Here is a 17,582-nt window from a genome sequence, read left to right on the forward strand (position 1 = left end):
GATGGTTCCTAACTAGTTCTACAGTGAAAGACAATTAAAAGATGGCTAAGCCAGGCTTAAACCCGTCAAAGGAATTTGCATAATTGCACATGAAATACCAAAGTGATTATATGAGCATCGTCAGAGGAGAAACAAGTAATTAAAAAAAAAAAAAAACAACACAGGGCTAAAATCCTTCAGCTTGAAGGTGTCAAAAGTGTTCAGAGGGCTAAAAAGCAAGCGTGATGTGGGATGCGGCGGGACAAAAACAAATGTAGCAGCAACACTAATGTGTGCGAGCGAAGATAGCAGGCACGGAGGAATACAAAACACACAGGTGAAGTGACAATATTCCTTTCTATCGCCGAAGGGATGACCATTTGCGAAGGAAGGTATTTAGTAAAATCTAGGGACAATAATGGCATTCTTAAAAAAACGTTACAGATACTTGAAGAATCTACTCAAGTTAGGTAACAAGGTATTTATACTTAATCACTTGCCACCATTGCTGGGCTGCTTGACAAAAAGGGAAGCGTTGTTAGCATGGAGCTGCTAGCTACTGGGTACAAGTGAACTGCATATACAATGTGCAAAGACAGTGTTGGTTAGGCGTTTGAGGAAGTAATCAGTGAATAAAAACTACTTAAGAAGAAGAGTCAGAAGTCAAAAGATCAAGTAAAAGTTAGAAGAAGACAATGATGAAAGGGAGAAGTAAAAAGAACAAGAAGAGGAAGAGTTAGAGGAAGAAGTGGGGTCAAAAATGGAAGTCAGAAGTAGAATGAAAAATCAGTGAAAGAGGAAGAGCCAGAAAAGGAAGAGTCAGAAGAAGAATCAGAAAAGTAAGCATCAGAAATAGAGTGAAAAGAAGTCAAAAGAATAGTAGGAAGGCAAAGAAGAAGTGACAAGTGACAAGAACAGTGAGAAGAGGAAGAGTTAGAAGAAGAAATTGGGTCAGAAATGGAAGTCAGAAGAATCAGAAGTCAGAGAGAGAAGAAGAGCTCGAAAAGGAGTCAAAAAAGGAAAAGTCAGAAAAGGAAGCATCCGAAGATGAGTGAAAAGAGGTCAAAAAAAGAATGGTGAGAAGAGGAAAAGTTAGAAGTGGGGTCAGAAATGGAAGTCAGAAGGAGAATGAAACGTCAGTGAACGAGGATGAGCCAGAAAAGGAAGAGTCAGAAGAAGAGTTAGAAAAGTAAGTATCGGAAGAAGAGTGAAAAGACGTCAAAAGAAAAGCAAGAATAGTCAGAATAGGAAAAAATGAGGAAGAGTTAGAGGAGGAAGTGGAGCCAGAAATGGAAGTCAGAAGAAGAACGGAGTCAGAAAAAGAGGTCAGAAGTCAGAAAAAGACCCAGAAAAGGAAGAGTCTACCAGAAAAGCTGGAAATAAGACTCATGAGAAGAATGACGTCATAGATAGAGGAATTCAGAAAAAGACTCAGAAAAGGAAGAGTCTATCAAAAGAGCCGGAAATAAAACTCATGAGACTTGTGAGCAGAAAAGCGCGAGTCAATAAAAGTGTCCGAACGAGAAGAGTCAAAGGAACAAGAAGAGTCAAAAGAAGTTTGATGGTGTGAGCAATATGCGCACTTACCATGGGGGGTGATTGTCTGTACGGGCTTGCCCTGGCCTCTCACGTTCCATATGGTCAGCGTGCCGTCTGAGTGACTGCACACGAACTGCTTGCCTTCATGATGCCAGGCAACCGAGTGGATCGCCTAGGAAACAACAGGCGGGGGTCAGGGTGTTACGCCATCAAAAAGGCTTGTCTCTCTTCCATATTTGAAAAAAAGAAGAACATTTTGCATGGAAAAAAAAATGTGTCAGCGCTTTACTTTGTTATACTTTAGTTTCGTTAAGAGTGATTAACTTGTATTCCAGATTGTATGGCAGTTAGTTCAAATGCTAATTAGAACACTGTGTGCACTTCATCAAGGTTTTATGACGGTGACATTTAAGAGTCTGCGATGAAAGAATGAATTGGCTTTTGCATTATTTCCTCCGGGAACAGCTCGTATTCGCGGAAAACAAAGCGAGAAAGACTCAAAGGAATATTTGCGTTCAATTTATATATTTGTACGCGTTATCGCGCAAAAGTGCTCGTTTGCACGTGTTGCGCGGCCCATTTCCCCATTTATCAGCGATTGACAAAAACCGCAGTGAACACGAATGTAGCAACACGTGGAAGATAATGAGATTATGCCAAATCTGGCCCGTTGGTGGTCTCCGCTCTTGGGCCGTGATAATAACGGACGCCGCACCGGAAAAAGGAGCGGATTCGCCTGCTTGCCGGTTACTATCCCCCGCCTCCCTTTTCAGATAAGCTAATATCCTCACAATGCTCCCGCGGTCTTATTGAAAACACCCCCAGGGAGCTTATCTTGGCTCCTCGGAAGACCTCTCCACAAATCAGAGGGGCCCCAAAATTAATTAAAGAAGAAACAAACAAATGCACCCTTCTCGGTTCTTTCCTCGGCCCTCTCTGGAATGTCTGGAGGTTATTTATTGGGCCACGCCACTACACCTCGTCGGAACGGGCTATCTGTTTGAAAACTTCTATTTGTCCCCCTCGGAAAAGGACGTCAAGGACAATGGCAGACGGCGTATCGCCGCGACGCATCGCGGCAGTGCATTGCAGCTCTGATTGCGCAATGACCTTTCCTTTGTTATTGTTGCGGACAAGGCCGCGCGGCAAATTAATGAGGACGAGGAAAAGCTACGCGCAATTACCGTCCGCGTACCGCAGGAGCTTTCGAGAGACTGGTTTGAGCAAAAAAAAAACTGCTTGTTACTATTTATACTTAATTATTTGTGCATGCCATTCTACCACAAAAGAATAAAATGCAATGAATAAAAAACAGTCAAGGTTGGGAACAAAAAAAAAAAGAAAAAAATATTCCCCTTAACAATTATCGTATTATTTTTGGACAAAGTCCTATGAAATGCTTGTCAGTCAGGATTAACGATACCACTTTTTTCAGACCAAAATTTTTGCATATTCAACTTCAAATCGACTAGTTTTGGAAGATTTTATTCTAAAAAGATCATATTTGGTCATAGTGGGGACTTGCCATTGACAAAATGCATTTCCTAGCCTCTAAACCTCACCATCAGAACAGATTCCCTAACCTGAACCGCAACCAAAATTAAACTCAAACCTATAAGTGATTCTTGTCCGTTAAAAACGTGTGGAGTCCACCGAAATGGTCCCCGCAAGTCCAAAAGGTCCCCACAAAGACAGTCAAACCCAGGATTTGGTCCCCACCATGTAGTATAAATCAAGGGCACGCTTGTGCGCACACATACACACAAATCTTCCTTTCCTATGAATGCATACTTGGTTCCAGCATGTCTTCTTCTCCTGAATACATTTTTATGTTCCAGACCCACTTGAACTATTCATAGCTGATGGCTCGTCTGAGATGTCTGCTGCTATTTCCATTATTAGCCAATGATGATTCTTCCTGCCATGATGAACATGATCACTCCCTCTTGGTATAATTCTGTCTTGAGATGTCTCTAATTAAATCTATCTTTTTTATTCCTCAATAGCGGAACAGGGTGGAACCTGTTTTTCTTGATAAATCCCTCTGAGTGTGATTAAAAAAATATATGAAAAAAATATGAACCATTAAACACATCTTTATTGTATGTGATGAGCATTTGCAGGTTAAATGTTTGCCGGGATTTTTATTACAGCTTCTCTGAGGGATTTTTAGGCTCTCTCAGAATCACATTGTGGATTATTTATCATCAATCATCAATTAAAAAACTCATGCCGTAATATCGGTCATCTTTATTGATACATATTGTCATATGTGTGCATCTACATGTGTTGCCAAACCATTTGTGTTCAAATAGAATAGAATAGAATGTAATAATGGCTCATTCTTGGCTCAAATCACAGATTATAGTAAAAATAAAAAAAAGCTTCATTTTTGGGTCATCGTGCACATAAACTAAGCAAATAAAAAAATAAATAAACTTTTGAAAACGCGAGCTCCCCCGCCCCGCTTGCACTTGGCTGAAGTAACATCACCGACAAATATTGCAAATGCGTGAGTAGGAATACAATTTTGCAAGCAAGCCAATAAGGTCTGACACAAGTCCACAGGGCATCATGACACCGGCTCAGTTTTATTGTGTTTTCTTTTATTTATAGAGCCTCTCTTCCGCCGCCCGCCGGGAAACACAACCGCGGGAGCAGCTGAGTGCGCCGCAAAGTTGAGACCCACAAAACCATGTTACGACATCAATATGCAAGCTGCGAACCGGACTCTGGAGAAAACATGCCAGAGTGCTCTCACATAATCTACCCTGCTTGCGCTAATAAAATAAATAAAGACACGTTGCTTCAATTAGTTACAGGTACATCGTTTGACATGTGCCCATATTTCCCCATTAGAATAAGATGGTGGATGGCTACCGCTACATGCTAACGTAGCATACATTATGTCCTCAATTGTCTCGTTTTGCAGGTTTCTGTCAAACTAAACATAAACACAAACATAAACACTAAACCATTAGGAATAAGATGGTGGGAGGGTACTTAGCCGCTACATGCTAACGTAGCATATATTAAGTTCTCTGTCTCATCAAGCAGGTTTCTGTCAAACTAAACATAAACACAAACATAAACTCTAAACCATTAGGAATAAGATGGTGGGAGGCTACCTAGCCGCTACATGCTAACGTAGCATACATTAAGTTCTCTGTCTCATCAAGCAGGTTTCTGTCAAACTAAACATAAACACAAACATAAACACTAAACCATTAGGAATAAGATGGTGGGAGGCTACCTAGCCGCTACATGCTAACGTAGCATACATTAAGTTCTCCATCTCATCAAGCAGGTTTCTGTCAAACTAAACATAAAACAAATAGAATCACACGATGTGTATCAAACAACTATACAATTCGGCCTTCTGCTAGCTAGATGCTAACACCATTAACAAGCGAACAAGATAGCATCCATAGTTGGGGGTGTTACTGTTAAACGTCCAGTTCGGGGGTGTCCAAACTTTTTTTTTGTTACAAGGCTGGTTTACGAAACAAATTAAACTGAGAGCATATTTGCGTAGTTTTGATCTTTGAGTAAATAAAACTTCGGATACATTTTGAATACCTGAAAATTGTAAACAGACACTTATGTTTTTGGATTTGCACCTTGCTGAAAACGACCCTCCAAAACAGTCCTTGGCCTCCATTAGAAAGTTTCAAAAATTAAAAATATGGATGCTCGCAGCGATAATATCCCCCAAATCTCGTTGTGAAAAATAGTTATTAAATCCAGTTTCCACCCTTCAGAGTTTTTTTGTACACTCATCACTTTCACAGTTATTGAAGCGCTTATTTATTTTCTGAAAGCGAGCTGCTGTCGGAGTAAACCACGGCGCGGCTTATTTGTTCATGAATAGGTAATTTCAATTCCAGCCAGCATTAAAAGATACCGGAAGGGAGGCGGGGAAATAAAAGACTGCCTACCTCATCATAAGTGTAGCGATAGTCGGCCTTCTTTGATTTGAGATCCCAGAGGACCACGATCCCGGACTCAAATCCAATTATCAGCTGAGGAGGGAAACGGACGTCCAGGAGACGAGTGGAGATGACAGACGGAGAGAAGGAAGATATTAAAGGGGATAAAAAAAAAAAGGTGATGGATTTGACGTTCATGTGCCACATTATAGCGGATCAGGTAAGAATGCAGGCGACACAAGGGACGACATCATCATATAAAGGTTGCCGTGAGGGATGTGTTTCCATTTCCATATGTGCAATAATGCCTTTGTGTCACTCTTCCAGACTTCAATTAGTGTTTAACACAGGGTCACAGAGTCCGTCTCTAATCAAATAAAAACAACAACAAAAAAATAATAAAAGATGAAAATTGATTTTCGTTCATTAATGTATTTGTCACAACATCAGAGAGGTGAGCATGTCGCTTGGAAGAAAAACAACAAATGACGGACAAAGAAAAATGTGTAAACTGCGCATCTCTGGTGATGGCAAAGTGACGACGGAAAAGTGGATATCAAAAACAAACAAGTACAGTTTGATTACAGTTTGGTTCACCTTGAAAAAATGGCAATGACGGAAGGTGGCCCGGGGCCCCGAAGAGCGATTACAAAACAGAAAAAAATGGTAAAATGGCCACTCCTGGTGGCAACACAGCGGTGACAGAAAAGTGGGTTAAAAAACAAAAAAAACGATAGGCCGAAGGACTAACCATAACAATTTGATTTAGCATGAAAAAATGTCCATGACAGAGGAGGCCCAGGACGCCCACTAGTGGTAAATGACGGACCTGCAAATATTTAGTTAAATGCCCACCTTTGGTTATGACAGTAATGACGGAAAAGTGGGTTTAAAAAAAACAAAAATAATAGGGCGAAAGACTGACAGTTACAGTTCGGTTCGGCATTAATAATGACGATGACGTGGGGAGGCCCAGGACGCCAACTAGTGGTCAAAGCTGGACCAGCAAAATATTGTATACACTATACCAGTAGTTTTGAAAATTGAGTCAGCAAATATTGTTTTTCCATTTGGCATTTTTTCCCATAATGCCGCATACCCTATAGCGAAAAAAAAAATGTTGTTATAGCCTACAAGTATAGTTGAACTTCTTTAAAGTGCGTTCAAATAAGTTTGCCAATCAAAAATTTTTGCTCCAACGTTTTTATTATTAACGCTCAGTTATTATGCTGATCCCTAGTCAGCTGAATCAAGATAAGTGATGCAAGAAAAAAAAAGATGACTTTGAAGACACAATCGGTGTTTGGTTTAAACCGCGGCCTCGGCTGATTCGACGTTCACGAGTGGAATAATGGGTTGCGTTTTCATTTAATTGATGTGCATCCGAGTCGTGCTGATGCAATCGGCGAATCATCCCGCAGAGGCCCGGCGTTTGGGATTAAACGTTTAAAGGCCTCATCTTTTATCTTTTGGAAAGATGCGAAACGTTTAATTTGAGTCCACCTTTTAATGGGCGGGATCTCAGATCGACTTTCCCAAAAATCGAGGCTCAGCTTGGACCGCTTTGGCAACTCGTGTTGCCATCTTTTTTAAATTAATTATGAAAATCAGTGAATCAAAATCCAGTCAGTTACTCAATCTAAGTATACATATTTGATCTTTATGACATTTTGATATCGTTCACATCAAATTGGTTTATTCTCAAACACGGTGGTCAGGAAATGCAAACTATGAACTCTTCAAAACGACTCATAAATCTTTCCAGATCATAAAGGTCATCCATATCATAAAACTGAGAAAATAGCAAGCTGGTATTTGGTCAAAAGATGCTTATTTCAAAGAATCTAAATGCTCAAACATCGCGTTTGAACAATGTTTTGTTTACCAAACAATTCCATCGATATCTTAACATCGAATACTGATCTATTCATACAAAATTCAGGAAAAACACAAAAACGCTAAATTAGTTTCCGATTGGCTCTTTTCACATCTCACCGCGGCTAAAACGTTGTCCAAAAAGTATATTTCTCACGGGTGAAAAATGAATTTGAAATGCATTATCGCCACCATTTCAATCTCCATTTGGACCCTGGGGTGCTAAGCGGTGCTTAATAGTGTCCTTTACCTTCCCCTCATCCATGGGGTTGTCACTGATGTGGACGACTGGTCCAGGATGAGCCTTGGAGGACCTTAGGGGGAGACACAAAAGAGAAAGGAGACGTGAGAGACGAACGTCTCCATCCGTAATTGACTCTGGACTCGCTCGAGGTGAGGGGGGGGAGCGGGGTGAGGTCATGACGGGCGAGGACGGAGCTGTCAATCAGGCTGCGTTCAAAGACATCCTTGTGGTGTGTCTGTGAAGATGTGCGGTCCTCAAGTGGATGCTGTTACCATTGGAATGTCAGGGAAAAAAAAAAAAAAACTTTCTTGTTTGTACTTGGACAGACTTTTTGTACAAGCTTAGCAAAGCGGCCCCCCAGTGATGGATGAGGGGCTCGTGCGAAGGTCAGAGACAGCAAAATGTCTGACACGTCGACAAAATGCCGAGGATACCCTTTAAAATGGACACTTTGTACAAAAAAAGAAAATATTGCCATGTACAACTGTAAATTATTACAATTAGTATTGTTTTGCGCATTTGTTATGCTCATTATAATGCATCACAATTCAATCCAAAGTAAGTCAAAGGAGAACCTCAGAAAAGAGTTTCAGCAACCTTGAAGATTTTGAATGATTAAAAAAAGTAAAGAGGAGACTTCAAAATACAAAAAGAATATAGCATATACCTACGATGAGAAAAATGGATGCTAGATCTTGAATCTTGATTGTATGCTCTAATAGTTAACAAAATAAAGTCATAAAATGTTCTGAAAAGCGATCACTGTAACCTATTTTGAAAATGTTACCTTATGTTCCAATTAGTTTGTTCTTAATTTGAAAAAAGAGACGTACTGCTGTTTTGTTACTTTTTCAACGTTCACATCACAACGCAAGCATCAGCATCCGGGATAAGAGCACTGGATTCTTGGAAAGGAAGGGAAAACATGTGTCTGAAATGCCAGCATCGTTCAGCCGCATCTAAATTTAGGCTGATAGCGCAGGATGATTGGAGGCTTATTATTACTGAAGCTGCGCTTCTGCAGCTTTTTTTCTTTTTTATGCTTCATCTTGTTTCACTTCACAGCGTTCACACATGTGCCGCACATACACACGCATACCACAACAATTACGGCACATCTAAACACCCGCTTTGTGAAACATACACCCATAACAATCAATTAGCCCCTCGCGGAATTACAAATGCAACTGATCTGATTGTGCCATATGCTTCGTTTTCTCTCTTTGTTTTTTTCTTAGATTTTCAATTTGACATTTTGAGTATAAATCTCATGGTGCCTCACGGATTACATTTTTCACGGTACAGTCAATAAAAATCAATACAGCAGTTTAACTCATACATTGTTTAAAAGGCAGACATGTTTACATTAAGTGTCTGAATGGAAGAAAAATATTTACATTGTTGTGCGTTAGCGTTAACACGCAAAATATGAACAAAGAGTTGGGTGTTTTCAAGACACTATATTATACAGATTTCATTGTGTGTTAATAATGTATATAGGGATGTGGAAGATGGTGAACTCGGATGGTATGACAGCGAGGAAAAGACAATAACCTGACAAATAGCTGGACAAACACTGGGGTTTAAATACATGCACAATTAGGAAACGCGCAAAACCTAAAAGGGAACGAGAGACGAGCGAAGCGGATTGGCTGGAAAACGTGGAAAACCGGGGTAACAAATCACACTGAATTGAACTGAAACTAAATAAACCCACCAGAAAAGAAATCCCGACAGAACGTGACAGATTTGAGACAACCTTCAATCCTGATCATTTTAAATCTAGACAGAAAATAAACATGAATTTACTCCCCATCTAGTTAAAAATGGATCAGCAAAAGTGTTTTTTGACGTCTAAAATCGTCAATGGCACCGGATGAGTTAATTATGTTTCATGGAATGATTTTCAATGCCTTCTTGTAATTGTAGCTGAAAAGCACTGTGTAATTTGTAAAAATTGTGCTCTACAAAGTTGCATTAGTTTTAGAAATTAGCTTAAAATAAGATCCCTTAAAAAAAACAACCGGCTCTACCGAGGTGACGTGAGGCCACACGCTGCACATGTAACAACCATGCTGCAAACAAGCTGTTGTCGTTGGGGCTTTTGATGTCATCGGCCCGGCGGCAACACCAGATGTTCACCGCATCACCGTTTTCATGGTGTGCTTTTTTTTTTTTTTGCTCAAATTGAAAAAAACAACACTTTTCAAACAGACAACTGACATATCTGGTGCCAACGAAGACGCCAATAGAAATGTGGCCGCAACGGTATAGCGTGCCCATAACATGCTAATTCGTGGCCTAGGAAAACTCATTTCTCGAGAGGCCGAAAGCCAAGGCATTCAAGTGCAATATGCGTCACGCTACGCTCTGAATGTTTTTGCCACTCCTGGCCCACTTGTGTGCCCGCTGACCATCGCCTCGAATCAACTCCCCAAACGCACACGAGCCAAACACTTTAAGAGTGCGGCAGCACAAGAGTCAAGAGTCTCACTGCCTCAAGCCAAAAGCAAACAATGCTACCATGAGCCCGTCTGGATGCCTTTGAACTGTTGCAACTAATTAATAACGCGATTTAACGGAGAATGACGTGACGGGCTTCAATAGAGATAAAAAGGAGCAGTCGCTGCTGCCATATACGGTAAAGAGAAAGAAGAAGAACAGCTCATCCTTACACCTTTCAAAACAAACCATTTCATGATTACTGAATGGACAAATCGTCCATATGTGAAGAAACAGATGTTCACACCATGTGTGTAAAAGGCTGGAGAATTTTATAAACGGATGAACAAAGCTTGTGGGTATACTTTAGTAAAACAGCTCCTCGATTTATAATTACCGCACCTCATATTTATATTATAGTGTATGTGCGAATGAATACAAAAAACTAAGCTATGCTAGGCTAACAAGAAAAAGCTGTCAGTATTATAAAAGTTTTTGTTCAGGCACATTCCAGACACCCAAAAAGCATCAGCGTAAACATGTGATGCCTGTGTGCTAAACTAACACGCTAACATGTCAACTCGTCTCATGTATTCAAAATGTGGAAATCCAGGAAGTGCCTCGACCCCAAAATAGCATTATCGTAAACATTTAGCGGTTGTGTGCTAAGCTAATATGCTAACATATCAACTCCTGTAATCAAAACACAAATATCTTGGAAGTGCCTTGACTCAACTACAATCTGTTGGGGCTCAAGCATGTGTGCATTTACAGTCATCGTGGTCAATTGTTTTAGTGACTCAAATCAAGGTGAAAATGTCAACAAAAGATGATGCTGTTGCTAGCGATTAGCTGGTAACATTTCTTATGATTAAAAAAGGTTTTGAATAAAAATGACAAAAAAAAAGGTATAAAACTACCATTTATCATTTTTCTGCATAAATCTGATGGTTTTTTTCCGTGACAAACGTTTTTTTTTATCCTCAATATTTGCTGATGCGACTTATAGTCCGGAAAATACGGTATTTTGTTTAGTTTTTCTACAATACAGTAAATTTACTTTTGACTCCGACTTCTCACAGGAAGTAAGTAGCAGGCTGGCCCATGAAAAGTGAAAATCGAACTGATGCCTCGTGGGGGATGCCTCAACATAACTTTATAATTTTATTGGTTGATTAATTGGGAAAAAAAAAATTCTACCAAATATCGGCATCAGCCTAAAAAAAATCTTCATTGCTTGTGCCTACACTGCCACGTTTTCCGTCACGTGCAAGCGTTAAGCCATCAGAGGATTATTGTCCTCAAAGTTCACTGCCACCATACCGCAGTGTCATAAAAATGTAAAAAACTCCAAAAACTTGTAAACTGGTTAACTCCTCAAACTTTTAAGCTCCTCATCTTTTGTCAGCGGACCTCCAGCAAGCGTTGGGGCGAGTTTAGCCCTAAGTACATTCTAATGTAATCGTAATGGCGCATGCATATTGAACACCATCGCCGTCGTTAAAAAGCAATTTGTCAAAGAGAAGTCCCAAGTTACCGCGTGTCCTTAAAGGCAGCGGCCCTTATCGGCCCCTTTCTATCTCATCATCCGCCATCTACCGCTCCCGCTGTGACGGGAAAAGCTCTCTTATCACTGCGTGTGCTGGCTTCTTCCATCACCCCACCCCTGCGTCCATGTCCGACCTTTCCCCAAACGGCGAGCCCCTCCCCCGATCGCCCGGTCTCCCCGCAGCTCAGACGTCTGCGTGTAGCGTCCGGTGATCTTGGCGGACACCTGTTCCGACCCTCTTCTGCCCGTCCCCGGCGGTGCGCGCGCACCCGCTCTGCCACGCGCGCACAGGAGGGGGGCAACGTGTGAAGCAAAACGCTCCGGTGAATAATTTAAGTCTCTACAGCGGGGAAATAAAATGGAGCCTGTCAGGCTGACAGATCCATTGAAGGCGCTATGGGGAACATTTGGCCGCATACCTAGAGAGAATCTTTATTTGTATTTTTTTTTTGTGCTGATCTAAAATTCCATCGAACCGATAATAAGATGGCGAAAATGTAAAATAGTGATTACGCAGCATCCCTCGCAGCACTTAGTTCCGTCGATAGGCCGCGTCCTGCCACGCTAGCAATATGACTTGAGTTGCTATTGACTTTGCATATTGAGCCGAGTCACTTTGAATATTACGCCGGCGTTTTGCACTGCTTAATCGTGCACTGTTTTTGGTTAGATGGATGTTTGCATGCAGTTTGTATGTGAACAAATAACATTTTGGAAATTTTATTTTTTTCAAGGAAAAGGGCATAGTGGTTTTCTTCCTGCTGAGATGGCCAATTTGTGCCTGTGTCTACATGTGTTGCCGCACCGTTTGTATCCAAATATATATTGCCTCATTTTAACAAGGTTTCTGCAGTTATCAGCAAATATAATCCATTTTTTAATTAAACTTACCAGCCGAATCAGAAATGCAATATTTCGTTGATACCATGGATGTATGCTCATGTGAATTAATGAAATGTTTCAGCAAAATATAAGTTCAAACAAATTTTATGTCAGTATGTTAGTCAATTTTATTATTTTGAAAAGCCAGATTCTACCCTACACTAGAATGGTTCGACCCAATTTGTCATGTGAGATCTCTCGTTACCTGTCAAGTTCATGATTGATTTTTTTTGAACACTTACGTATCTAATGTAATGTAATGCTCGGTATTTTTCTGTGGACAAATATTTATTTATAATTATTTCTTTTTGAGAACAGGTTTGACACTTTATGTTGATTATTTTTTGTGGACAACTATGTATTAATAAATATGTTATTTCTTTTTGATAACAGATCTCTACTATGATCCACAAGAGGACACTTTATGTTGATTTTGATTTATTTTGTGAACCATTACAAATGAAATTTAAAAGGTTCTCAAGTTTAATAAATCAGACACTGATGGCATGTTTTAAGTCTTTTTTTTTTTTTGGCATTGATGAACTCTTTCAATGCCACGGACGGATGTTCATGTTTTTTTCAAGATTCTGGACATTAAAACGTACGAAGCTAAAACTCACAGTTCAATGGCTTTGTTCCACATGATGACGTAGCCTGAGAGCATGAAGGACTCCACGTTGACGATGTGGATGTTTCCTCGTTCCGTGCCGATGTACAGCCACTTACTTTGGAAAGGGAGATGGCAGAAGGTTATCCTGCAAATGGAGAAGAAAAAAAAAATAACACACAAAGAGTTACAGGACAGAAAGCCTGAAGACGGACGTTCCTGACATATCGCGCTGAACGCCGAGAAGATTATTGAGTCGTCCGTCGGTTTGGAGTCTCCTCCCAGATTGGAGTTTAATGAGAGGCTACAAACCCTTCCGTCCTCCTCAAAAGTGGTGATCCGTTCATCTTTTCATCCCTTTTTCATCATTTTGCTCTTTCATCCATCTTCCCGTTTCAGCTCCAGACCATCCCAGGAATAATAATGCGTGACCTTGCTCATCTGGCTTCCTTAATATTTCAAGGTTGATGCTTTGATGTTGCTTTTATCTCTGGGTCTATTTTCAAACTACTGTAAAAAAAATATTTGGACGTTATTTCTAATAGAAAGGTACTTGGGAGATTTTACCAAACTCGCATTTTGCTAATAATTAGCAGCAACAAAAATGTACTGCCACACAAGTTGTCATGCGAATAGAGATGAAAAGAGCATGCGAACACTGTTTTGACAAACAAAAATATTTACTCACTGTGGAACGCTAGCTTAGAGCTGGTCATTTGACTGTGCGAACAGTGGTTAAAAGCTGGAACCATTAGCGGCTAAATTAGCATGGTGTTAGCATAATTTCAGAAATCAGAAACCGTGTCTAAATCTTTCATCTAAGGAAGGAGCATATTTAACTAACGAATTGTACAATTAGCAGCTAAATTGGCCATCTTTAAAGTGACACATTTGTTTGTTATTTTCCAACAAAGCAAAAACATAACATGTGCTATTAAATTACTCAAAGTTACTAGTTTTCTCCATGCAATTAGCATTAGCTTTCCTCCTATTTACATGAATGTGCCTGTGAGCATCTATTAAATGTTCTGGTCTCCTATTTTCAAACGAGTCCCTCCAATGTTTGGAATGCTCACGCTAATTGGCAGCTAACGGTTTTGCGGCTCGTTTGGAAATGGCGGGCGCCTGCCACCAACACAACGGCGCAACCGGTCACATGATGCGGAGCGAGAGGGAGCCGGCTCACTGGGCGTTAATTGTCATGGTTCCTAACGGCACAGCTTGGCTTGATGGATGATCCACCCAGGACCGGCGCGACGCACGCCAACTTAGCGAGCGCGTCAGCAGTTTGCAAGCTTGACCTTAATTGCCGTGAGTTAGAAGGGAACTCGCAAAAGGCCAAACAGACGATAATGCTTTATAATTAGGCCCGAGGCAAAGGGCGTCTTAACTTTATTTACTTTCTTCCCATTTGTAGCTGCTGGACATAAAACAACTTTACAAGGTCAGCCGGTTTCCCTTATCAACATGCAATTCGGTAGGCGTGTCTATCATGAGTAGCATGCTAGGTTTAACACGTCGTTTCGGGCACTAAACCAGCAACCCGAAGTGTATAGTAGTGGCAAATCTCCAGCCCAAAGGAGTGCCTTAATCCGAGATGCCGCTGAGCCCAAATCTCCTAGCGGGGTTTCAGTTCACAAGAATCTAATGAGATGGCAGATTGCGCCCTCCCCATGCACAGCTTTCCCAGAAGCGGAAAGGAAATGACATACTGCACAAATAAATCAGGTATCTAGTTAAGGAGAGCTAGGAAACATTTGAAGATGATTCAAAACTAAAGAACAGATTTTTTTTTTTACTTTGACCAATATTATTTATTTGTGTTGACTATTTTGGTCATGACTTTTTTTTGTAACATAACAACACAAACGAAATTATATAAGGGAAATATGTTGTTTCTTTTGAAGCATTAAGGTCAGGCTTTTAAATATAGAAGAGATTCGACATCAACTGGCCTGGAAATTAGAATAGTACATATTTTATATTTCTATTGCATAGATTGTCGAAAATGCTTGCAAACAGGAGGTTGAGAGGTACACCCTACAAGTGTGAAATTTAGCCCATGTCAGGCTCATTTACTGCCATTCAAAATTGGAAATATTGTCAATTTTGGACATATTGAACATCCAAAGTTTTCTCATGCATTTCCCCTGATTTTTTGCATTAATCCTTTCAACGGCAATTCGCAATAGAATTTTTTTATATTGGGTGGTGCTAGGGTTAGGGTTAGGGCTAAGACTTTGATAATTGGCTTAGCCTGGACTCCCATCATGCAAAAAACATAATACTCTAATTATGACGTAGTAAATATTCCTATTTCAATTTCATAAATATAAAAATATACAGCATTGTTACTCATGCTGTTATGGCATTTTTACAATATTTGTACATAAGGGGGCATAGGAACCCCCCCCCTCCAAAAAAAAAATTATGTATAGGCCTGATGCCACTGAACATTTGAGGGGTTGAAAGTAAATATATATTTATATTTGTGTTTATTTTATATATATTATAATTAAGACATTATGTAAGTTTTTGGATACTGTGACGAAGCCTGGAAAAGCGTATTTGACCGTGATAGCGGTTTTGCGACATCCTCGCAAATGAGAAAGTGCCGGACTCTTTGGGCGCGCGCCGACCCAAAGGTCCCTCCCTTATTATCTGCCATCACGTCAGCCCGCGTCCAAGACGACGTGGACATCTGCAGCCGGGCCGGGAGGCGACTGGAGCATCCTACGCCACAGTGACTCGGCAGGATTTCTCTCTTCCTCTCGCCGGCGTCGCCGACAGCGCAACCCACAGACTGACTCACCGCTGTCTGGCCCGGGCCCAGTCTGTCTCAGCTCCGCCTCCCCCTCCCTTCTCGCCTCGTTTTGGGTCATCCCAAAATGAACGGACGTCCGGGCCGGGGGGCTTTCTGCAACGCTGCGCTCGCCCGTCCCACTCAAATTCGGAAGAAGGAAGCTTCTGTCTGCGGTAAACGAGGTTGCGGGGATGGATGTGATGTAACGAGAGTAACTCGGTGAAAAGTTTCTGCATTCTTATGGAATGCTACTAAAACATTTGATGGCTCTAAATACCTCACTCTAAATAGAAGCCTCAGTAAAAACAAAAACACACACGAAGACAACTAATTTTATACTGTTCAAAGAGTTAGCAAAAAGGAACTAATCCCTGGAACCGATGTTCACTTAAAGTATTTGGAAACCTCACCCCAAATAAAGATCTCCAAAAAAAAAAAAAAAAAAATCCTCAAATCACTGGACCATCGTCCATTTGAAGGCCTCACCACAAATAAAAGCAAGGAATGACGACTACTCATATACTCCATATCATTTCATTATAATAATGTTTAACCAAAGGTATTTTAATGCCTTTTTGCAAATTCAAGAAAAATAAATTGCTAGATTCATTAGCTCCTGATTTAAAAGCCTCACTGCAAATAAAAGATGACCCATGAACCACAACTATTTGAAGGCCTCACCACAAATAAAAGTAGGGGATAGAGTCATATCATTTCAGTATTTAAGTGCCTTACCGACAGCTTCTATTCTATGCGCCTTATAATCGGGTGCGCCTTATCGTGTGGAAAATAACTCGAATAAAATAACCGACATGTGTAAAGCGGTGTGCAACATGTTTGTTGCTCAATACGATGAGTTTTTTTCATGCTAACAACCGTCTCCCCGTCATTTTCCGAAGACCGACGTCTCAAGCGACTTTGCCGAGCACCTCGAAGCGAGACGTCCCTCGCCGGCGTGTCTCGGGGTGGTGGCGACGCTTACTAAATGTCAGAGGCAGTCAAGCGCCTCCGTACGGACGCCAGCCGCCCCGTAAAAGTCGCTGGCGGCCACCTGTCCGTCATGTCAGCGCTGCGTCAGATCACCGCTTCTGACACTTAACCCGTCCCGCGACTTTTCAGTACTTTTGATCCGATTGGTTCCGATGGGTGACCGCGGCGTCAGTGATTGGAGGAGACAGTTTGTCGGAGTTCCTTGAGGTCTACGCGTGTTGCCGATCTTATGATTATACATATGGGTGCTTTGCTTTCATATTTTTCTGAAATGTTAGGTCACCATATTTTCTACATCATTCTTGCAGCATTTTAGCCAAAGAATTGTGTGGTCATACCATGTTGAACTTTGACATGTTGTCACCATCTGGGTGAAATTTCAGCTCCCTGACGTATTCCTTCAATGCTTTCCCTTTGATGGAAAATGTCTAAATAGCTTCCTGCCACTTTTACAAAATTTCACGATGAAGCTAATGCTCAAATCCTTGAGAACTAATCGAATTAATTCATTTTATTACCCAGCCTTCGGTAAAATGGAAAAATAAGGAGCCTGCTCTGCATGCTACAAACTATCTCAGCCGTATCAGATGAACTCAGTCACCTGAAAGATAAGCCATGGGCACTGACGCCATCGATTCTGCGCCTGTCACTGCTTAGCGATGAGCCACTGGGGCTGGAGATTACCGAAAAACCCCCATTACACTCTGGTCCAAATAATACGGTTTCAGGATTAAGGTACGACA

General features: G+C 41.0%; 1 protein-coding gene across 4 annotated transcripts in view; it reads right to left on the minus strand.

Moving 5' to 3' along the window:
• Positions 1 to 17,582, minus strand: part of stxbp5a (syntaxin binding protein 5a (tomosyn)) — a 64,329-nt gene that overhangs the window by 17,904 nt on the left and 28,843 nt on the right. For all 4 annotated transcript variants that reach the window (XR_015863793.1, XM_088403298.1, XM_088403299.1 and 1 more), the window contains exons 6-9: positions 13,060 to 13,194; positions 7,573 to 7,636; positions 5,457 to 5,540; positions 1,567 to 1,690 (exon numbers count right to left, since the gene is read on the minus strand). Coding sequence is in view for 3 of the 4 variants with exons in the window: in XM_088403298.1 (XP_088259424.1) it covers positions 1,567 to 1,690; positions 5,457 to 5,540; positions 7,573 to 7,636; positions 13,060 to 13,194 (407 nt within the window). In the remaining variant the exon portion in view is untranslated. The remainder of the gene's footprint in view (positions 1 to 1,566; positions 1,691 to 5,456; positions 5,541 to 7,572; positions 7,637 to 13,059; positions 13,195 to 17,582) is intronic.

Source organism: Hippichthys cyanospilos, chromosome 20 (genome assembly GCF_059441005.1).
Source record: "Hippichthys cyanospilos isolate Australia breed blue-spotted pipefish chromosome 20, RoL_Hcya_1.0, whole genome shotgun sequence".
NCBI lineage: Eukaryota > Metazoa > Chordata > Actinopteri > Syngnathiformes > Syngnathidae > Hippichthys > Hippichthys cyanospilos.